This window comes from Xiphophorus hellerii, chromosome 8 (assembly GCF_003331165.1).
Source record: "Xiphophorus hellerii strain 12219 chromosome 8, Xiphophorus_hellerii-4.1, whole genome shotgun sequence".
NCBI classification, from domain to species: Eukaryota; Metazoa; Chordata; class Actinopteri; order Cyprinodontiformes; family Poeciliidae; genus Xiphophorus; species Xiphophorus hellerii.
The window spans coordinates 27,411,330-27,435,672 of record NC_045679.1 but is presented as its reverse complement, the minus strand read 5'-3'; the positions used below and the strand labels follow the sequence as shown (position 1 = coordinate 27,435,672).

The 24,343-nt window shown below is 41.5% G+C and overlaps 1 protein-coding gene across 1 annotated transcript; it reads right to left on the bottom strand.

Moving 5' to 3' along the window:
- crb2a (crumbs cell polarity complex component 2a) lies at positions 1-24,113 on the bottom strand. Its single transcript, XM_032570427.1, has 13 exons — positions 23,954-24,113; positions 15,341-16,033; positions 14,619-14,814; positions 13,228-13,367; positions 12,561-12,731; positions 12,362-12,475; positions 10,720-11,673; positions 8,572-9,143; positions 7,453-7,618; positions 5,480-6,350; positions 5,107-5,223; positions 3,915-4,041; positions 1-3,764 (listed from the first exon to the last, which is right to left on the bottom strand). The coding sequence occupies exons 1-13, from the start codon at positions 24,018-24,020 to the stop codon at positions 3,543-3,545; spliced, it is 4,410 nt and encodes a 1,469-aa protein (XP_032426318.1). The 5' UTR covers positions 24,021-24,113; the 3' UTR covers positions 1-3,542.
- Positions 24,114-24,343: the final 230 nt, after the last annotated feature.

Here is a 24,343-nt window from a genome sequence, read left to right as displayed (position 1 = left end):
ACACAAAAAAGAACTCCATATTTTATTTTTCACATGAACTTATTTACATGTATACATGCATCAGCATTGATGTAAACACTGGCAGCAATAAGGATTCAAGTGCAGCAAGAGGAGAAAACTTGGCTTTCTTTTCACATATGCACCATTTTTCATTGTTTTTGTGCTGCTTGCATAATGTCACAGAATTACTGTACTCTGAAACTATTCGCAGCAGAAACAAAAACAGCAGTGTATCTATCATGGTATTAATGTAAAACCGGAATAACTGCTGAAAGAGATTTTAGGTCAGTTTTTGTTTCTTTCGAACATAATGGTACAACAGCGTATTAGGGCCATTGCGGACGGGAAAAAAAAGAAACTTCTGCCAAAAAACGTTAATGTTTTCTAGAAATGTTCTGAAAATGAATTTCAAAATTCCTGAGCTTTTTGGCAGAGATGTACTTCTTTTTTCTACATACAATGGCACCAATATGCCATCATAGAGTGTCGGCGTATTCCAACCAAACAGGATCAACCTGAACGGGTGAGCAGTGTGAAAGGAAATGAAGTCTGTAGGTTTTGGGGGACAGGATAAATAAACAACTGTCACAAATACAAAAAATACCTGCTGGGGTTCAAAGTATTAGAGAAGGAGTGAAATCATACAGAGCAAATTTGACCAAATGAATAAATAAAAAATACATAATAAGGACAGGCTTCTTTTAAACTTGCTATTGAGGTTGCATGGCGATGCAGCTGTTTGCTCTATGTGGTGTTTGCATGTTCTCGCTGTGCGTTTGTGTGTCCGGGTTACGTAAGTTCACTGACTTCCTCCCTCCTGTTAGGTTAATTGGTCTCTAAATGGCTTTGAGGCGCAGGTGTGTGTGTGTGTGTGTGTGTGTGTGTCCTCTGCTGCCCTGTGGCAGTGCAGCTATCTGCCCGGGACAAGCTGACCTGTGGTAGATTAACTATTGGAAATTGGCAGCGTTGGAGCATCAAACCCCTTATACTTAATTGGGAGAAGCTATTTAGGGAAAATAGTTAGAAATTTTACAGAAGAGTTCCAGATGCAGTGAGAGCTCAGGTGGAGCCAGCTGCACACGGTCAGAAAAAACCCCAAAACACCATCCTCCTGCTACTTCCTGTGGTCTTCTTCAACGTTTTTGCCAGTAGTAACAGCCGGTTGTTGATCACATGACTTGAGACGTATTAAAAAAAGTGTTTCCACGCCTATAAGAAAATGTCCAGATAAAGTCACCTCCGACTGACGGAAAACAATGAAGGGTTAGAATTGCCATATTGTTTCAAACAGGTCATTTATGCTAATGCGACTCGTTGCTTGTCACCTAAAACGCTTGTTCCTGCCAAGAGTTGAACAACCACAAATTATGTTGAGGGAGAGATTACCTTTTTAAACCAAACTGCATTCCGTATTTAATCAGTCGTGTTTGATGATCTAAAACCTTTGTGGCAAAAAGCAAAAGGAAACCAAATACTCGGTCACATCACTACCAAAAGTGTAACAGTACATTTTGCCGAGTTGTAATTTATGACTCATGAATAATATGAACCTGGAAGCGACGCCCTTCACTTACCAACAACGATCTTGCAACATAAGTTTGCTGTGTAAACCTAAAACTATTTGCATACATTTCTGCGACTCTTGGGTTTGTATTAGTTTGGTTCTGTAATCCTACAGTGGATGACACGTTTCACCCAGCTTGGAAAAATCAAAGAACTCCCAACAAGTACAACGGGAGATATACACACTATTTCATTAAACTCTTACATTTTTGTATTACACACGTTACCATAGTAATCTGTAGTTATTTACAGCACAGAGTGCAGGGCCTGTGGTAATGACCTAGCATGTGGAACATAATCATGTTAAATGTCATGTTCTTATTAGCTGTTTATGGACATTTGAATAATATTACAGTGTATTGGATGGGTCTGTATTAGGGACTGATTGGAGTGTGTAACTGGACCTGAATTGGGATTTCCGACTAGATTTTTCTCCTTGAGATGACTGAATTAATACTGTATAAATAATCTGAACTGGTTTGAAAAATAGTTCTTTGTAGAAAAGTCAGTACACCAGTATGAACAAGGCAGCAGCTAAAGGCTTTATACAGAGTTCTGCTGTGCATGACATGCATAACATGTCTGACGTTCTGACCGTCGTTTTAAACAGCATCAGAACATGCAGACTAAAACCAGAACTGTTTTAAGCCCCCCTACTTCATTCACATTTAGTTTCTGAGTAATTTTTGTCAAATAAATAAAAACGTCAGCGTGGTGTTGAGAGTCCAGACCCTTTCTGACTCAGGTTGCAGTGCCTCACAAAAGTATTTGCATCCCTTGCACCTTTTCCAGTTTCTCACACTGGAACCGGAAATTTCATTGTAAGTCATTGGGATTCATCACGAGAAGAAATAAAGCGTTATGGTCAAGTGGAGGGAAAATTATACAAGGCGATGAAACATCTTAAAAAATATGTCACACATTTATATTCAACTTCCCTGAGTTAATAATTCATTGAGCACCTTTCTGGGGTTCATCTCTACCAGTATGATCCGTCTGGACTGAGAGTTCTGCTCAGTCTTTCTGGCAGCAGAGAAGCTCAAACTTAAAATTGGCAACAGAGCTTCTAGAAATAGAACCTACAGATATTTCTATAGTGCTTCCAGTGGATTCAGATCCTGACTTTGACTCAGTCATTGAAACACACAAAGATGATTTGATCTAGTCCAATCCTTCATTTGAATGTTGTCCTGCTGGAAGGTGAGTCAGTGCCTCAGTTTCAAGGCGTGTTTGTAGAAAACATGTTTTCTTCCAGGACTGTTCTGGACTCAGCTTCATCCACCTTCCGGCTAACTTCTCTGGCTCTGTTAAAGTAAAGCAACCCTTGTGTTTACCACACCATCTTCCTGCTGTGTCCTCTCCATGACTTTTGGTAAAATGCAGACAGAACTTCTTATGATTTTCTTTCAACACCAACTTCCTTCTTGTTACTCCTCCACAAAGGCTGACGGGTTTGAATACTTTTGCAAGGCATCAGCATACCCATATGCTGATGTTAATTTGTACAAATTAACATCAGCATATGGGTAAAAATCTACTTTATTTAATGGAGACAACACAATTGATGACATCAAACTTCTGCGAAGTTCTCCACTAATTCCCGCGCCACGAGAAGAGCTGCAGAGGTCAGAGGCGCTGCTGGACGTTTCCCTCCAGCTGGGATCTGAGCGACCCAGTGTCACAAGGAAAACAAGTTAAGCCAGAGATTTAAGTCATAGGTCCAGTACAGTACATGCTGTAATCCATTAACGCAGGTGCAGAGCCAGAGGACTGTGACGCTGCACACACACACACACATACAGTCCACATAAGTGGCAGTTGGTAGGAAACTAGCGTTAAGGCTCCGCCACAAACAACGTTTACAGGATTAGGAAGCGTCGGCCTCCACACGGAGGCGGCGCCTTGTGATGCGTCAGAGCGCCCAGCTCATCCTGCAGCGCTCCGATCAGATGGAACTCCCTCCACCCAGCAGCCGGCGGTCAGATGAGTCGCTCCTCTGGTGGGACCTTCAGCATGCTGTCCATCTCCAGCCGGGCTCCGGCCAGCTCCTGAGCGCTGGGGCTGTAAGCCCCCTCTGACTGGCGCTTCTTCCTGGCTGTGAGCAGCATGAAGGTGGCGCCGATGAGCAGGACCACCACACAGAGGCAGAGCAGCGGGATAACCACCATCAGCCATGGGATCCCCTGTTTATGGGCCTCCTTCTGCAAACACACAGGAAAACAAACACTAGCAATGATGCTGGGGCTTTATTCTTTCTTTGTTTTGTTTTAGTTGCAGTCTTTGGCTTACACACATCCCAGACATCCATACACCCAGAAAATATGAGAACAAGACCAATGGAGGAAACGTACGTTGACATCACAGAGCGGGCCACTGTACCCCGCCGGGCATTCACATACAAACATGTTGAAGCGATCCAAACAGGAGCCGCCATTCCGACAAGGGTTGGAGTTACATTCATCAAGCTCCAGTTCACACCTAAGGAAAAGAGGAAATGATGTCATGTAGCAGGCAGTGATGGCCAGGCTTGGGCTCCAGGGCCCACCGTCCTGGGTGGCGTACTGAGGAGCAGATTCCATCATCAGAATCTGCTGAAGGAGGATTCACAAACTTTACATGCCACCCCCTAAAGTTAACTCCTGGCTGGAAACCCCCTTTACAAATCCACAGACAAGGCAAACAGAACATGAAGAATTATTATAGAATAATACTAATACCAAGCACCAGTTCCACTGGCAGATTTTTTCACATAAAACAGAAAAAAACATATTAGTTTTTTCTATATTCAAGAATTATTGAGTGTATTTATCTTGCTGAAAACTTACTTTTAATTTAATTTTGACTTATTTCATACACTAAAATATTTGAACTAGAAACTAGACAAAAGTACTTGGGAATATTTTGTGTTTTTGTCATGTGAAAAGCAGTTTGTTCTTCATATTTATCCTAGAATTGAGCTTTGACTTGGTCTGCTTGTCACAGATAACTGATGGAAGTGTGTTTGTGTGAAATCCATTTAAATCAGTCAAGCCAGTGGAGTTCCCCACACAGTTAACGATGTTATTACACCCAAAAGACACATTACTGTATATAAGCATTTCCACCTGCCTCAGCATTAAGCAATACTTGTTTAATGCATTACATGTTAATCATGGTTTATATGACTTCATGCCACCAGATATGCTCATGACCACCATCCTGTCACGAATGCTAAGGCTAATTAGCATGGCTTTAGCATTCGTGACAGCAGATAAGCAGTTTTTCTGTAACGGTAAGTTGTTTCTCTGCTCTTAGCACATTGAGCATCGCGCATGAACATCTTGATTAACAGCGCTAAGAACCTCCTCCTTGCTGTGATTGTTTTTTGTTTTTTTTCAGGAGTGGACCATTTTTGCAGACAGCAATAGCAGCTCAGGGAGCAGGTGGAAGAGCTTAGTTTAGTGATGAGACAGTATTACCTGACAGTTTTAACAAATATAGAAAAAAAACACATTTTTGTCAAAAGTTAAAAACTACATACTGCAAATGTTCAGGTTATTTTACCTGCTGCCTGTGAAACCTGGCATGCATGTGCAGTTAGCTCCCCAGAGCCCATCTCTGCATATTCCATCGTTTGCACATTGGACATCTGTGTCACATTGTAATGGAGGATAGTCCCACCTAAAAAAAAAAAAAAGCAAAAATGTTATAAAAGAAATTTCAAAAGTGGATACTGGATCTACACCTTGCCTTCTTTGTATAGTAAATCCATTAAACGCCACTTAAATAGGAGACACACCACTTTGTCATCACAAAATCAACAGTTTGGGTGATCTCTCTCATGGTTTGTAATATTTCAAAGATAAGAAATACCTCATGACTCTGTCAATAGAAGGGATGTAGTATAGAAAAAAGAATGAGCATAGCCGGCACTCACTGGCAGCGGGGGCCACTGTAGTCCGTGGGGCACACACAGGTGTACATGTTAACCCCATCCTGACAGGTTCCTCCATGTTCACAGGGATGAAGAGCACACTCGTCAGTATCTCCGTCACACAGCGTTCCGGTGTAACCGGGGTCACAGCGGCACTCATAGCCAGCCAGGTAGTCCTTGCAGCTGCCGTAGACACAGGGCTGAGACGCGCAGTCGTCGGTGTCCGTCTCACACAGCTCTCCCTCCCAACCCGTGTCACACACACAACCAAATTTATTGAACAAGTCTTCACACGTGGCTCCGTTCAGACAGGGACCAGAATCGCAAACCGGTGCGCTGCTGCAGCCCAGATGCACTTTGGGTTTTCCAACTATGTGAAACTGAGAGGGCTGCGGAGCTTTATGGTCATCTGCGAAGGGGAGATAAATCCCGCCAAGCCTCACTGCACCCAAACAGCCAGTGAAGCTGTCCGCAACAGCCAGCAACGCTCCTTTCTTGTTGAGGAAGCTCAGACTTCCTGTGCGCTCTTGTTTGCTGGTGGCATCTGTGATTCCATCGACAGTGATGACCCAGGGGGAGGCTTTGCGCTTCCAGTCTGCCATGGAGACGTTGACGCGGTGCCAGCGTCCGTCAGTCACGTGACGGAGTCCTTTAAGGGTCAGCGACTTGATGCTGCTGTCCGTCTGGATCTCCACCCAGACTGAGGAATCCAGGATGCCCACCACCAGCAGATTGGAGCCCCAGGAGGCCCTCAGGAGCACAGCGTTCTCTGATCGGGTCCGCAGCTCCATGTAGATGTCAGCGATGGGTCCAGCCAGGGAGCCTCCAGGACTGTACTGCACTGGGTTGCTCTCAAACGTGGCGTTGTGCAAACCTAGCAGTGAACATGGAGGAAACATTGCTACTGTTCAAGTATTCATATGTTATTCGTCAAATGACAAGTCATGCTGTGAACTTTCTCTTTCTCAAAGCGCACAAAAATACACCAGCTTTTTCTCTCCTGTTGCTTTTAATTCAAGTTGGTTAGTAACTAACTTTTAGTTGCTAGTTGCAACTAACTCACAACTAGCAAAGTCAAAGTTCACCAATGTCAGTTCCAAGGCACATAGTGCCATTTTACAGCACAACCAAATAACTATGTTAACTCCAATTGTTCTAAAAATGCTATATATGTTAAATATAACTTAAAGGAAAGTTGACTTCATAATTCATTGGCTTGAAATAGGGTGCCTGTTTCTTTAAAAACTTCTGCTCTTTCTTAAACTCCGCCTTCAGGAAGTCATCACAACATGGCTCCTCTATTAACCCTTTAACAACGTTTTTTTTTATATACCAGTGTTGCACTTAGAAGTAGCTGCTGTAGTGAGCTGAGCAGATCCACAGTTCCATCAGGTGTTTGCTAATTGCTGCTGGCTAGTCTGAAGGAGCTGAGTGGGGGAGTTGCTGGAAAGGGCTGCTCTGAGAGGTGGAAGTTCAGAGGCCTGGACCCTGCAGCTCTGGTGAGGAGCTGTGTCTCAAAGTCCAGGCTATGTCCACCCAGGCGTTTTGCAAAACTGAATGGTTATATTATTTCTATGCAACCCCAGACGTCAAAGTCAAGGTCAAATTATTGTGCTCTAAAAGGAAAAAACTAACTAAATGCTGAAAGACATCAAAAGGTATAAGCAGACCCCTTGCGGGGCAAAAAAAAAAAAAGGTATAAGCATGAATAGAGGGTGGCTCTGACAAGTAGGAAGGGACAAGACCAAGCAATGATTTAAAAACAAAGAGTAAAACTTTAGTTTGGATCCTGAAATAGGCAGGGGGCCAGTGAAGGGAAGCCAACATGCTCCTTTCACTTTGTGCCAGTCAGCAGACAAGCAGCAGCATTTTGTACTAACTGGAGACGATGAATAGAAGACTTGTCCAGGCCAAAATACAAGCAGCTGCTTTAATCCAACAAATAGATGAATAACTTGCTTAAAAACATTTCTTACATTCATATCCGTTAGGAAGGTCCACGCACAAGCCGCCGTGGGCGCATGGATTGCTGACACACCAAACTCGTGTTTGGCAGTTCTTCCCTGTGTATTCCTCTGAACAAGAACAGGTGAAGTCGTTGAAGGTGACGGTGCACTCCCCTCCATTCTGACATGGTTTGGTCTGTAACAGGAAACATGCTGACTGACTTGGTTAGGTCCAACTATCACAGCACAAACAGGACAACTGTAGGAAATGGAGACATCTTGATGTTCCCCAGGAATGTTGGGGATAATAGACTTCAGAAAGGGCTTACATGGCAGTAGCCCAGGGCCCCAACTTTTGAGGGGGCACCAAAGATTTTTCTTTTCTTTCTAGTGTTTTTTTTAATGCATGTTTTACAAATATTGCCCTTTGTATAAAACTCATTGGCCCAAATTAGGTGAGCTGTATTAATATTCTGGCTTTTTAGGAATATAAACAATATTTAAGTACTGGAAAATGATGAAGTGATAATAGATTCTTTGGGAACAACATGGAGTTATTGGCTAGACGATGTATTAAACCTACAATGCATCAATTCATACCTGCTGACTTATAGGACTACCTATTAATGTACTGTAATTTGCCTTAGTAGAAGAATTTTCCCTGTTGTAACGGGAACCAAACCCGGCTGCAGCCCAGAGGTCAAAATCTTTGTCAATCCGGCCCAGGGTGTGTGTTCTGTCCGACCTGTGACTAACACAGCATTTCAGGAAAACAACTTCATCCTGACTGTCAGACATGATGGTGGTAGGGTTGACGATCACCACTTGGCTTATTGTAACTGATGGACTATTGAGTGGAAAACCCTGAAGGAGAATGTCCCACCTTCAGCTCATAATCATAAACTAAACTACATCTGAATCTACCTCATATCAGCAGGTCCATTTCTGAAGGGCCAGAAAAATCAAAACCAAGCAAAAAACAAGATAAAAGTTTTGTTGTGGTCTAATCAAAGTCTAGAATTAATTTCATTGAGATTCCCATCTAATAAGAAAGAGCAAAATAAAGTGATGTTACTCATGGAAAAATGTACAAAGATATTTCTGTTAGTTAATTACATAAACAAAGTAAAAAAGGAAGGTCTGTCTTACCTTGCAGGCATCATCACTGATGCAGCCCTCCTTCCAATTTCCAGTTTCACTTGATATATAAACTATTTCATCAGGGTTGCTCCAGCCACCCGGATCCAAATGTGCATCGTCTAGACGAAAGTCCTGGAGGCAGCCTTTAAAATGCCCCCCCCACTCAGCAGCGTCCCAGCCTTCTGGAAGCCCTCCAACATAAGCCTTATCTCCGCTCCGGACAGCCACCTCAGGGATCTCTCCTATTCCGTAGTTAAGCCCTGCATGATCGAACATCACATGTGTGTGTTTGACTTCCACAGAGAGAAGCTGCTTCTCCCCGGTGGTCACAAACACAGGAGCTGTCAGCGGGGAGCTGTCAAGCAGAGAGCTGACGAAAACCCTCCCCATCCTCAGGTAGATGGAAAAGTAGGCCTCCCCCACATCTTCTGCATGGGGTCTTCTCAGCTGGAACAGCAGCCCGTCCGGCTTTAAGGACTTCAGCAAAAACGACACTCTGAAATTACTTCCATGGCTCTCTTCCAAATCATAGGAGCTAAAACTCACTGTGTCCTCGTGGCTGTAAGTCCATGAAAGATATTCTGTCAAGGGACAAGAAGAAGATTAGTGTTAAGATTTACATCACCTTTCAGTAGTCAGAAAATAAGTAGCCATTACACACAAAGCAGATAGCATTTGAATGAATTAAAAAGCCAATGCTAATTTAAGCTAGCTAATTTAAAGTTAACCCTTTGCTAATCAATAGCTACATCTTTGAAAACAACAAACAACATAGCTCAACAAAATGGCAAATAAGTGTGTTGGTGTGTACTCAAAACATGTTCTAAATCTGTCTACGAAAATTGTGTAGCGCATTAGCTAGCTGTAATGCTAAAAAAAAAACAGCCCAGTTTTTTGTGTGGTTTTGAGAATATGTTAGGAGACAGATCTAGCATCAGGACTGGAACTTCTTTGACAGGAACAGAAAGCACTCCTACTGCAACTGATTGATGTGTTTTCTTCCACCAACAAGGTGAAATCAACACAAATTTAACTCCATACTCAAATAAAGTTAGTATATGAGAGCATTCCTACTGGTTATCTGCATACAAAGATGTACATACATGAGAGTTTGTGGTAGTAGCATGGTAATTCTTAGGGTGTTTTCACACCTGATGGTCCAGTATGGACTCAGTTTGATTGGTGACCAAAACTGCAGCATTTGTTCCATTTTCAGCTACTGTGGTTCCCTTTTACACTGCACTGTGTCAAACAGTCCAAACCCATTCAAAACCCTGTTCCTCCCCTCGCCTGTGGGGGCGCTGAACCAAGAACCACTGTACGAAGTTTCCTTCACTCTGAAGAAGACAATGAGGGCTAGTGTGAATCCTTCTGGTCCATTTCACTTGAACTGCAGTCCGTTTGCCTATAAAGTCTGTTTGGAGTGGTGTGAATGTGTATTCGAACTCTAATGTGGACCAAAAAAGTGAACTCTAGTCCGCCTACAAACTGCGGTCTTGGTTGAAGTTAAAGCCGCCGTGGTTCGAATGCATATGTGGATTTAAGCGGACCTGAGACGGCTTCAAAAGCAGGAAGCGGAGTATAGCGCAGGGCATTCTGGGTAAATACATCCTAAACAAACATGAGAGTGTTATGCTATACAGAGTAGTTGTTCATAGTCTTTTTAAATGATTTTTTTTAATTTAATGGAAACATTGTAACAGTAAAATTGTGTTTTTTGACATTAGCAGAATATAGACAAAGATTTGAGCACATATGTTGTGGAAACAGCTATAATGAAACCTGACGCTAATTCATTTTTGTTTACTTTTTGCAATGAAGAAAGTTGCGGTCACATCATCAGAGAGTTTCGTGTCATTTTCTTCAGTGGTTCTTGGTGCAGCGCCGCCACAGGTGAGGGAAGGGAACCGGCTTCTCAAAGGGTTTGGATCATTTGACGGGTGCAGTGTGAAAGAGAACTGCTACACCAGCTGAAAATCTAACAAATGTTGCAACTTTAGTTCCCAATCAAACCGAGTCTCATACCTGGTATGGTTGGGTCCTTATACCTTATACACTAGCTCTATTATGTGATCACTCAAAAAATAGCTTTAGACTACAGTAAAAAAATGTTTCCAAGTTTGGGAAGTTGGAACCTGGCTGGAGCTTAATAGTTACCTTCAGAGCAGCTCTCCCCATGGAAGGGACGGAAACAGTCACACTGGTAGCTAGTCCACAGATCCACACAGTGGCCGTGCCCATTACAGGGATCCGGTTTACACCACTCCGTCTTGGAACAGCCCAACTCAAAATCCTGATCCTCTGGAAGCGATTGGGGTAGGATAGGTTTCGAGTCAATCATAAGGTCTTCGATACATCCAAGGAATCCTGCACCACTTAAAGAGTGCTCCATAAGGTCATTTGGTGCTCCCCCTATGTAAACATCAGTGAAGGCTTGAGAGGGCTGGAAAGGAGGTTCCCCATCATCACCATCATTGACTGTGCATCCATCTCTGTCACAGTCAGGACCCTTTAGGGTCAAGAATAGACTTCCGTTATCCAAAAACACATGAACATCCCTCCAGGCTCCATCACTCACCAGGCCAGCAAATGTAACATCCAATTCAGACTCTTCAGAAAAAGCTTTTGCATGAAGACCACCGTTAACAATCTCCAGGAAAAGATAGTTCTCCAGATCTCCTCTGTAGAAGATCAACATATTGGGTAAGGTTGTCCGGAACCGAAGCTGCAACCCCAAACCTTGGTGACCACGGTGCTCCACCTCCCTGCGGACTTTTTCTTTGAAAGCAATCTGGATATGAATGAACCCAGGGGTGGACAGTGAGAACGTTGTTCTGGTGGAGCATTGTTCATCGTAGAAGCCATGCGGACATAAACACGTGTGGCTGTGCTTTCCCTCTTCCAAAGTTGGAAGACAGCTGGCTCCATTCTGGCATTTGTGGCCAACACACCCGTAGAGTTTAACCTCACAGTGGTCACCTCCCCATGGAAGGTCACCAGGCTCAGCTTCAGGACAGTGACAGGTGTACGATCCTCTGCCATCTTCACACCAACCACCATTTTGACAGGGCTGGCTCTCGCATTCATCAATGTTCAACTCACACAGCTCACCTGGAGAGAGAAAGAACACTGGATGTTAGACATAAACTGCAGCTGGTATCTGTAACAGAAAGTTACAACAAGACAACACAATAACAGCAAGAGGGGATTTAATAATTTAAATATTCTAATGTTTCTGCTCTGTTAAAATGTAGTAGAATTCTGCTGTGAACAAGGAATCATGCACCCACATGAAATATCAAAATTCAGCATGTATAAGGTGACATGCTCTGTGTTGTAAAGTCACAAGCTAAAGTTTTGGCAATAGCATTGTTTTGGCATATTTGTTAAAACTATCACTATGGTGTGACAGCATAATATGAGATGGATAATATGTGAAAAAAATTGAGCTCCTCTGCCTTCTGCCAGTGCTACCTCACACAGCTCACCTGGAGAGAGCTACTACATTGGTCAGAAACAACCAGTCAGAGCCAGGAGGAGGGTCTTAGCAGTGTCAATCCAGCTTGTGTACACACCTCTTATAATCTCCCCCCTTTCCCTCTGCTCTACTACAGCTCCTCCACCACAACAGAGCCTGCCATGAATGATAGGCTAGTTAGCATAGCCACCGATGACAGTGAATAAACAGTTTTCCTGCTTCTCCATTATGCTTCTTTGCTTCTTTCAGTTATTATATAACTGAAAGCTCTAAGCCCCTCCTCCTGTCTCTGATTGGCTGGCTGTAGATTAGAAACTTTACCTAAGAATCCAATAGGGCACACACAGACATAGCCATTGACTTTATCCTCACAAGCGCCTCCGTTCTGACAAGGTTCAGATTCACATTCATCTATATTGATGGAACAGTTTTCTCCTGAAATGTAAAAAAACATCAGAGTCAGCATCATCAGACCGGAAGTGTGAGAGATCGTTTAGTTTCTCATTCATTCTTTGCCAACCTGCAAAACCTCCCTGACACTGGCAGATGTAGCCGGCTGCGTCTGAAAACCTGAGCTCCCAGTCCAGCTCCCAGTGAGAAGGATCTGAGCGCTCAAAACATTCGCCACCGTTCTGACAGGGCTGCTCAGCACACTCATCAATGTCAACTTCACAGCTTGCTCCTTCATAACCTGAAAAGAAAGGCAAACAATATTAACATATTTGCCAGTTTTTTCCACTATGGATACTGATGGATATGCAACAATCCATAATTTGCAGAAATTGAAAAAAATTAACAGTTTGTAGAATTTGTAAAAAAAAAATTTTTCCTGCATTAATTCCTCGGTACAAAACAGCTCCACGTCAAAGTCAGATGGATATATTCAAATTCTCTCTATCTAATCTCAGATACCAGTTTTGTGTCAGTAAGTACAGTTAAGTACATCATTGTCCCTCATCCTTAACAATGTCTATTTTACTAAACCATTCTTACTCCTACTTTTTTTTTTTTTTGCTAAGGAATCGTCTCTCTTAGGAGAGGCATGTTTAAGTAAGTTTAAATTATCTTACAATACTTCAGATCACAAGCCCCTCCTGAGCCCTAAGTATTTTACATCCAGGGACTAGTGGCCCTTTAAGCCATACTGGATCTTGTCTTGTTCAGAGAAAGGGACAGTCTTTCCATACCTGGCCAACAAAGACAAACATATCCGTTGACTTCTTCTATACACGTGGCACCGTGCTGGCAGGGATCTGAGGCACACTCAGCAATATCCACTTCACAGTGTTCGCCCTCAAACCCTGTGTCACTGCAGTCACATTCATAGCTGGTAAAGACAGAAACTAGCGATTAAACTGGAGAGGATCAGCAGTCTGAGATCATTCAAGACATTACATGAGCTCATTTTTCAGACACTCTAGATTCTGTAAAACAGATGTCCATCAGTGACAAATGAGAAAGGTGTGGAAGATTTACAGAAAAGTATATAATCATTAGAGGAAGGTTAGTTTGCAAATTCCATGCAGAAAGATTCCAGGTCAGGAATCAAACCCAGGATCTTCTTGCTGCAAGGCAACACTGCTACCAACTGTACCACTGTGCAGTTTGCATGTTCTCCCTGTACATGTATGGGTTAACTCTGAGTACACCAGCTTCCTCCCACAGTCCAAAAACATGACTGTTAGGCTAATTAGTCTCCATAATTTGTCGTTAGGTGTGTGTGCGTGTGTGTGTGCGTGTATGTGCATGGTTGTTTATCCTGTTTGTCTCTGTCTTGCCTTGTGATGGACAGGTGACCTGTCCAGGGTCTTGACAATGAAACTCCTGCTCTCAGGGAGTTCTAAAGCTGGTTGATTTGTACCTTGCCATATATGCTGTCATTTTGAAAAACACTTCATTTGAGTTAAAACATGAAGATTTAAAGATTTTGTGGAACATCAAGTCCTGCAATGTCTTTAAAGTGTATATGTCACTTTTGATACACTCTGTATACAGAGATCAGTGCTGGTGTGGAATTCACAGTGTTCTTCTGCGTCATGACATAGTATGCTACTTTTCCATAGATTTCACTGTCTTATTTTACTAATATATTTTAAATTTTTTGACATTAAATCGTCAGATGGCACTTTGAGAATGAGACTTCAATCCTCTGAGTGCCCCAATGTGAGTAAATAATATTTACCCAAATTATTACGATAATATATGACATGTTTCTCCTTGACTTTCAGGCTTCTGGCATCCCGATGTGAGTAAAAGTTATGGATAATGGTCAGATTAAGCAATGCTATTATTAGTTTATTACTACAAAATTGAGTCTGATTTGTGCCAATGCTGCATCAGTGATGCACATGTGATGCTCCTCACAGAATCTAGAGGCTAGCAGCAGGCTAGCTTACTTAGTAAGTGTTTTAAAAGGCTGTGGGAGTATTATTTTTCTATGGAATTAAGTCATCTATTGCCATTAAAATAAAAGGCTGACACACATTACAACAGTGTAATGAGTGTCTAATATCAATAAAGTGGATACAACATTGTTTTTCTGCTTAAGGTGGGCATGATTGTTATGGAAACTACTTACCTGTTTACCATGTCATGGCAGAAGGCTCCATTCTGACAGGGCTGGCTGGCACACTCATCTACATCAACCTCACAGTTGACACCATCAAACCCAACCAGGCACTCACAAGAGTACATTCCAGTCAAATCATGGCAGGTGGCTCCATTTTGGCAGGGATGGGAGTCGCACTCGTCTAATTCAGTTTCACAGTTGACTCCTATGGGACGTACAGGAGTCAGTGTTTGGAATTCAATTAAGCTGTTTTGTAAATCAATACAAACACTGAATCAACTCTTTCCGAGCCCATGAGAGTTGAAAGGTCATGATTCTGTTAGACAGGCAACACACAACCCAAACAACCCTCTCAAGGCTGCATCTCTAATTTCAGTCCTTGGATGGATGACATCAGAGGTTTTTGTCTTGCCTCTGAGGTCATCCACAAGTTTTTGGTTTTTTTTTAAACATTTGCATTTTTAAGACTTTATAGTTGGTGTTCAGGTGTTAACCTTCCAATAACACATAATTATCAAGTGATATTTTCAAGTTTCTTGTCAACTTTAAACATTTTTTACCTCAAAAACATGGTGGGCCTCTGGATGAATGACTGTCCTAGAGCCCCAAACACCGGGTGTAGCAAGTTTTCTGGGGGAAACCTTGCGGTGTGTGTCTCGGGGTGGGCGTGTGTGGGTGTGTGTGTGGGTGTGTGCAGGGGTGTGTGTGCGTGGGCCGACTGTGGACCTTACCTGTGAAGCCCACCATGCACTCACATTCATAGTGGTCCTTCTCGTTGATGCAGGTAGCATTGTTCTCACATGGCTGAGAAGCACACTCATTAATGTCTATTTCACAGTTGTGGCCCTGAAAGCCGGGCACACAGAAACAATGGTACTCTGCCACTCCGTCGATACAGATGGCGCCGTTCTGACAGGGCTCCGATAAACACTCATTCACGTCTTCCTCACAGGTCCTCCCTCTGAACCCTGCTGCACAGCGGCACTCATAGCCATTTGGTCGGAGCTCACAGGTACCATTGTTCATGCAAGGTTTATCGATGCAGTCGGTCACATGCGTCCCGCAGTCCTGACCTCCGTATCCAGCCGGACACCTGCAGAAGTATCCGTACAGCTGGTCCACACACAGAGAACGAGGCTCGGAGCAAGGGTTGCTCTGACACTCGTCCACCTCCTCGGTGCAGTTGTCTCCTGTGAGTCCATCCGGGCATATGCAGTGGTATTCCCTCGTTCCCGGGGTACTGGTGCAGTCGTCACACGGCACAAAGGAGCAGCCATCGTAAAGTTCATCGCAGTTTTTGCCCATGTACAGCACACCTTCTCTGGTACAGATACAAGCATAATCATCCATGGTGTCCACACAGGTGGCCCCGTTCTGGCAAGGTGCAGACAGGCATTTTTCTGATGTGGCCGAGCAGAGAGTTCCTAAAGCGAAGTCAAAACAAATTATGTAAGACTAAAAAAACAATCTGTCATACGGGTCGTGTGATGGTGATCAAATCTTCTGAAAACTGCTCAGTCTTGGTGTTGTTCTGGATTTTCATCTAAAATTTGAAAAACATTTTTAAAATGTTAGACTAATAAAGAGGTTTGATCCCATTTCAGGCTGCAAACAGTTTCATGCCTTCCTCGATTCTCCCCCGTCTAAGTTCCTGTTAGACGTCCAGATCTGAAGCAACATCAGCAACCATCAGGCCTCTACAGATGATAGATACCCGAGTGATGGCAATTTTGGACAGACAATGTGTTATATTTCATCATTGCCATGTTCTCAAATAAACTGTATATGATGAATTTTGACAACTTTATTAAATATTGTAATGCATCATTACTTTGAAATGTTTGAAAGGTCAGGCTCCTCACATTCTCCAAAGTTGCATTTCATTGACCATATTATTGCACAATTTGACGTTTCAAAAATGAATATGCTTAATAGAAACATGCCAATTTTGAAAAAAACGATTTTTCAATATAACATTTTTGCACTATATGAGGGGTTTTTTTTGGAAATTGATAAGATACAAAATTCTTCTCTGGTTGTGAGCGCTAGCACCATGGCTGAATTATGAATATATCTCATGAAACTGTTTACTTCTCTCGTTGCCATCATTTTTTTATAAGGATGTGTTTAAAGACAGTTAAAGTCTAACCAGTGAAACCACTACCATGTCTGAAATGTTACAAATAATTTTGGAAACCCATACTTTATTCACCCTTACTAGTTGTTTTTCACCAATTTACCTTCCTTTGGGTGCCACGTTTTTCCACTCTGTGTTATTGTTCCTATATTAATCTTCATTGTACTTTAGAGTTTATTTGTACACCCTAAAAATCATACTACAAATACGTGAGAAAAATCAACAGGAAAACATATATTTGGCATAGATTAACTTTTGATTGTCCTTTAAGTGTTCCATCTGCTTCATTCCTAATAGAGGACTTTTACTGCACCACATGACTTAACTGAAAGGAGATTTATTTTCTAATGGGATGTTAATCTCTCTGTTCTCCTTTTGGTTTTTATTCTTGCATTCACATGACGGAGCTAAGTAAACCGATGAAGTAAGACCAAGCACTCAAACCAGCTGTCGGTGTGACTGATTCTTGACTGGGTCAGTTCTGATGTCCAACCTGTCTTGGGCGATTCTCCTTTTTCTGATTAATTTAGTAGATTTGCCTCTTTGACAGGCAGATTAAAGGACCTGCAAGAATAGTGTCTCCTTTACATGACAGAATGGATGTCATGCACAGCAACTCACACAGCCGATAAAGGACCAGGCTGATTATTAGTGCACCTCGTTAATCATGCTACCCTGTAAGCTGGGGTGTCTGTGCAGAAGATAAAGTGGTAGCTCTCTAACCAGTGTCAGTGGTCCAGCTGTCCTTGTGAAGCATTTTTTCTTTGTGTGGACGCTAGTGTGTATTCTGCACATTTTTTGCAACAGACACGGTCTCCTCTCTTTATTTGTGATTGTATTTTATCACTTTTATTCATTTTTTGTAAATCTGCTTTAAGAGAGTGACCCCTACAGCCCCGCCTTCCTTCACGACAGAGGGATGATGTCATTTCCAATTCTGGCTAAGATGCATCCTGCCTCTAGTCTAAGCTGGAGACACTAACTATGTTTGAAATTTCACAGATTACTGTGGGCTTCAGTGGGGGGGTTAGCCACCTGCACCGTAACAGAATTACATGTGGTTGTCTGGAGTTTTAAGATTAGATCCAAGTCATGTAAGAAGGTGTAAGAAGGCTATCAGGAATGTTTCTAGCAATTAAGAGAGGAAGTGATTGGGCTTCTCACTGGAAAAGGCATAGTGCAGGGGTATTCAAGAAAACTGTGAGGAGGTCCAGTTCAAAGAAATTTCCTCAAGCAGAGGTCCGCAATATCGTCTATTTGCAGTATGACAATATCGGAATACATGGTGTTAAAAAAAATAATAATACAGGTTAAAATAATTTCAAAAAAGTTTATTAGCACTGAAACACAGGATAACATTGTGTGGCTGCAGTTTAAATTAAAAATAACTAAATTATGTATTCAAAAATAAAGAAAGTGCTTAAGAAAAAATAGCAGCTTCAGTTTCCTTTTGTTTGAACAATCTCAATATTTCTGCTCAACAAAACAACTCTCAAAACACCTGAACTATTTCTCTTACAGATTTCTCTTACATCTGTCTTCCCCCAATTTCCCTTGCTCAGTGTGAGAATTGAGCTTTGGCTTGCCCTGCCAACATTTTAAATCTGGGCTTGAAGGAGGTCAGGGCCATTCTCATGCACATGTGCAGATGCTCATTGGTGAGCTTGGAACGATATTTTTGTTGTGTATGTTTGTTGTGCGCTGAAAGCACGGCTTAATACCCTGGTGGACTGATCATATTGGGCAGTGAGACTTCGAATTTTCTGCGTCCGGAGTTCGGACTTAGGGGGGTATGATTGGTCAAATGCTTTGTGCTTAGTCTCATAGTGACGCTTGACATTGGCACTTTTAACAAGTGCCACGGTTTCGGAGCATATGAGGCACACTGGTTTCGTGCTCGCGGGCGGAAGAATGAACATGTATGCATCCGTCCATTCCGTGTTGAACGCTCGATTTTCGGCATCTACTTTTCTCTTTTTAGATAGCGCCATAGTGTTTGCACCTCTTCTGACTGTAATTCACGCCCTATCTTCCTGTATCACCTCCCTGCGTTTCTCGCTTCAATCGCTTTTCGCTCGCCTTTCACCTCCTCTTCCTTATATCACACTGCGTGGATGTCTGTGCCTGGCTACAAACCTCTGCTTCGGTTTGCTCATACAACTCGCTCTGAGTTCAGGCTGGCGATTTGATTCGCTAGTTGAACCACGTGGTTAGTATGACTCGCACGCGATTGGTTTGTAGCTTCCAATCCTTGCTCAGTGCAGTGTTGGTAAAAGCACTTGTGTCAGATAGGGAAAAAAATAAATGCTCCGGTTTAAAATTAATTCTCCCGTCAAAATTAACAAATATTTTAACAATTTACTCCGGGTCCGGATGGGATGGCATATGGGTCCGTATCCGGACCGAGGTCCGTTGGTTGCGGACCACGGGCATAGTGCATTGATCAACCATTTCAGCTCGGGAGTTAAGAACTACCAGCCTGAAAGTTAGTGTTTCGCTTCAATTTACAGAATCACTAGAAGTACAGGATAAAGTGTCCCCAGTCTACAAAACATGGAGTTTTTTCCAGTATGAAGAAAAATGATCCATCATGTGGTTCCTAAAGTTGAAGGTTCTTTTAATAAGAGATGATGGGAAAGGCAACATTTCAAAAACAGCCACTTCCTCATTGGACTGTTTCCAGAAACGTTTTTCATCAACACAGAATCAAGAGATTGTCTCAAAACGCAATTTTAACTCCTCCAAACCTGTAAGTGGCGCTATACATGGAGTATTGGACCTGGGCCTAAAGCCTTCATACGATTAAACATGTCAAGAATAAAATGGCAACCGCTAGAGAGCGCGTGGAATGTTTTGTGTGGATTGATAATGAAGTTGAGCGTCTTCTCTGTGTCACGTTGGATTGTAATTGTAAACTCAGAGGACAAACATGGTGGTTGTTATATATGACATGTTTGGGGTAATAGGTCATGTTGGGATGATATGTAAGTGTTTTAAGTATCCGCATGAAAAAGAAAAAATAATTAAGATCCCTAAAATCGAGTTTTCTTGTGGAGGTTCTTTAGAAATATGTTCCCATGGGGACAGGGATTTTTTTGTAGTCACAGTAAACATGGACAGTCTTGGTGTGGAAAACAAAGGAGCATTTCTCAGACAATCTGAAATATGAGATGTTTTCATAAAATAACTAAGTCCAAAATGGAATCAAAAACATGACGGAAAACATGACAGGCCTTCAACTACTGGAGCTTGAACATGAACTTGAGCTTAACACAGAATACTCACTATTCTATTTGTGTGGAGGAAACATCTTTACAAAACCCAGTTCATTGAACCTCTGCAAGATTTGCTACTAGGTGATGTGTGTGTGTGTGGGTGTGTGTGTGTGTGTGCCACTGAGCAGCATCACAACAAACCTAAGCAACCCCAGACAATTTAAACTCAGACCTACCTATGAGCAAGTACAGAAAGTGATAAGAATTTATGGAATAGATTTTAACTAGCCCAGTGCATTAAAATCAGTGATGTCAGTAACGCGTTACTGATGTCAGTAACCCGTCAGTAACGCGTTACTGACGTCGGACCACTTTTTTCAGTAACGAGTAATCTAACGCGTTGCTATTTCAAATCCAGTAGTCAGATTACAGTTACTTATCAAAATTATTTTGCGTTACTATCTTCTTTTGTTGTTTAATCGTATTTCCTCTACGCGTCTTGTCGAGTGACCGACGTTTCTATGTGACAGAAATGCAAACAATGGAGGGAGATGCGCATTTTGTTGGTGGAAAAACTGGAACTATTTTGAGTTTCTGTCGCCAAGTCCGATTATTATAAGCGGCTTTGGACTTTCTTTTTTTTTTGTTTTTTAAGTCGCTAGCAAATGTAATGAGTGGCGGGTTGCGCCTTTTTGGGCTCGTTTTTCAACGTGAAGTTGCTCATTTGGGCTTGGAAATAAACAGAGACTCATAATAAATCCCAGAATTTGTCCGTCATTAAGGTAGTTTTAGTCAGGCTCTCCCTGTCCATCATTTCCCGGATGATCCGCCCCGCTGTGTCTTTGTTAATGTCAAGTTAATATATGACCTCTGAATGACGTCGAGCTTCGCGTTGCGCTCCAGAAAACTGCAAACATCGAGACTAATTTGAACAAATAAACGTGAAAACAGCCACGAATAAACGTGTCCGTAGTTGCCAATAATTATAATGTCAACTGAACGCAATTCTAATTATTAATATTAAGATAAGTGTCACAAATCTGTGCAGCCATCTGAGTTGTGGAGCTGCAGGAGGAGCTCTGCGCTCTGCGCTTTGACACCAAACGCAGGGCCGTAACGCAGAACCTGGAGGCTGGGGGGAAATATGGGGGCTTTAAAATCCTTCTTAGAGTTTTCCAAACAACAGTGGAAAACAAATTAATCACGTTTTTTATTTGTACTGTTGTAACTATTAAACAATCTCCTCTTCAGTTCAACCTTATAAGTGGAGACACATTGTTGATGTTACCATTATAAAATAGCTTATAATTAAGTATTGGCAAAGATCAATGTAATTTTCACAGCGTTGTTGTTAGCAGCTGCTGAAAGTAACTAAAAAAGTTTATTTTAATGTAACTTAGTTACTTTCCAAATCAAGTAGTCAGTAATCTAACTAAGTTACTTTTTCAAAGAGTAATTAGTAATCCGATTAAAGTTACTTTTTCAAAGTAACTATGCCATCACTGATTAATATATATATAACTATATAATTACTATACAATTTATGTACAAATTCGATAATTAATGATAATTTAAGTAATGAACGAGCGATAAAGTGTTTTTCCTGTTAATATTCTGCTCTTTAGGTACAATAAATATATTTGTATTTCCAAATACATTAAAATGTACTTAGCTAATGTTTAGCCTATATTATTCTTATTATTATTTTACTGTTTTGTGACCAAGTTATTTCTTTCAGAAAATAACATTATTTCCAGCAAAGTTGAGGTATATCTTCAACCAAGAAAAACTATTTGATTTAACTAAACTTTTTTTTTTTTTTTGCTGTATTATGATATGTTCCATATCCCCTTTTTAAATCATTCTTCTTTCCTTCACCTCAGCTCTGAGAGCCACCCTGACCTCCCCAACCTCTCCATGTTGTAATCCCTTTGGCATCTTGAGGACAATCCCCCTTGCTCCTCTAATCTCCTGGCACGATACCTGGACAGATTAAGTCTAGAAGATTCAATCTTCATTCTATCGTCTATCCTTCCTGTTCACCTTTGTCTTTTGTGAGTTGTGACTCTTTGGGTGTTTAGAGATAAATATAAGGAGGTATGATAATTGTAGTCTGGTCTGTGTCTGTGACATTACAATCCGCCTCAAATCTGAATGAGATGTGTCCTGAGTCCTGGCCTAAGCTGCTCCAGAGTGGCAGGGGAGTGTTGGAAAAGTTTTCTTAGTGATTAAGGGCTAAAAGACATCCTAACGCAATCTTTCCTGTTATATCAGCTCAGTAATTACAAACAAAACAAAGGATCCTTACGATGTGGTGTAATCAATTGGAACACAGCTTCAATAACATGTCTTTCTCATTTCCTAATAAAAATAAAAATAAAAGTCAATAAAATCTGATTTTAGAGCCTATTTGGTAGCTGCTGGGTTGCTGAGTCGATCTTCGCTCCACCTGCTTCTGTTGTTGTGTCCTTGGGCAAGACCCTTCACCCACCTTGCCTGCTGGTGGGGGTCCGAGGCCTGCATAGGAACCTCGCTTCTATCCAGTAGCTTGCCACCATCAGCATATGTGTGTGTGTGAATAGGTGAATGACTGAGTGTAGTGTGAATTGCTTTGGGGTCCTTTCATAAAGTTCTATACAAGTACAAGCCATCTACTATTTCATATCTTTGTGATGTCATCTGCCACAAGCCATTTTACACAGTTTAAATTCATACCTGCCAAAGGACATTTATACACTAATTAGTTTTTGCAAAAAAAAAAAAAAAAAAAAGGAGCTGTATGAATATTATAGCAGAAATATACTTTTTTATTGTTTAATCGTTTCTATGTTTAGGTAAATTAGTACACCCATTTGTTACTTATAGCTATAAAATGTTCTGTTAGCATGTATAAATCTATATTCATCTTTTTCAGTTAGGAAAAACAGCAGCTGCTTTTATTTTATTGATCTTATTTGAACTTGCATACATTGTAGAACACTACAAACAGTTTGAAATAATAATATGGTAATAAAATAATAAAAATAAACTTTAGTGGTAAAAAGCCTGTAAAAATGTTTGGTGGACTTCAAGTTCAAGTCTTTAAAGTCATTTTATGTAACCATGTGTTACAAATATATATACAGATGTGCAGGATAAATGCTTAGTTAGTAATAATATGTCAACATTGCATATAGAAAAACTGCATCATTAACATTACAGGGTTTTTTTTGCTGGTCAGTTTTCTGCTGTAAAGACCTTGACATGGTTGTGAGTTCACTATAAGCATTCATGCAGAACCTTTAAACAACAGATCTTATTTTGGGTTGGGGACACAGTAGACAACCATTATGTTATAAACCAGAACTTTGTGGAAAATGAAATAACCTAACGGGACATTACGTGACCTCATTCTGCAGCTTCGTTCAAGCATGGAAAGATATGAACCAACTTTCTCTACTCCTCCATTGTTTGCTCTGATTTGAGTCTGCATGACTGAGTGGTCTCATTCTGAGTCAGTCATGTGTCAAATCAGACACAGATTAACTCAACTCCCACCAGTTCAGAACGCTCTCTTTACGTTATTAGTCTGAGAAAGTTTCCAACGTTGGTGATTGAAATGATTTGTCCTCATCGTGCCTGTGGTCTTTTCACTATTGTTCAGTTTTACTGGATACGATTAAAGTTCAAAATAATTGTTAAGGGTGACAAAACACAACATCTCCTTATTGCTTCATCTTCTTTATACATAGCTGAGGCTCAGAAGAGGTCTTACATCACAGAACTTTGTGACAGCCACTTGTTTGGGAAGCACCATCATCAAGAGGCACAATAACATTCCTTCCCATACAACACTTCTCTGACAGACTTTCACTTCTACAAATGTTACATGTAGAACAATGATTAACGTAAATTTGCATTATTTAATTTAGTTGTTTTGTGTTGATTTTCTTTATTGAAGTTTCCCATTGGGACTTTCACATTAAACAGAAGGATTAAAAGCTTCCACTCACCCCACTTGAACATCATCATTGTCAGCAGAAGTGTCTTTAAATTCAAATGAACTTTTCCCAGCTCCATGCTAAAGCTGGAGATGTAGGTCCATTCAAGAAAAAAAAAAAAAAATCAGAATAACAAAGTAAAAAGGCAAGTGTTAAAGTCCCGACATGTTGCTCCTGGCTGGCCTCAGTCTAGAGGCTGGCTTTCTCCACAGCCACCCTCCATGCTTGGCCACAGGCAGCCTCCTCTGGTCACAAGGAGAGCGATCAGCCGTCAGAGAGAGAGAGAGCTGTCAGGAAAACATGAGGTGGACTAACACCTGCTGCTGTGCAAGAGCTGCTACGAACTCTCTCATTGGACTTTTGGAATTAAAGGAGCTATCTTTTTTTTTTTTTTTAAATATT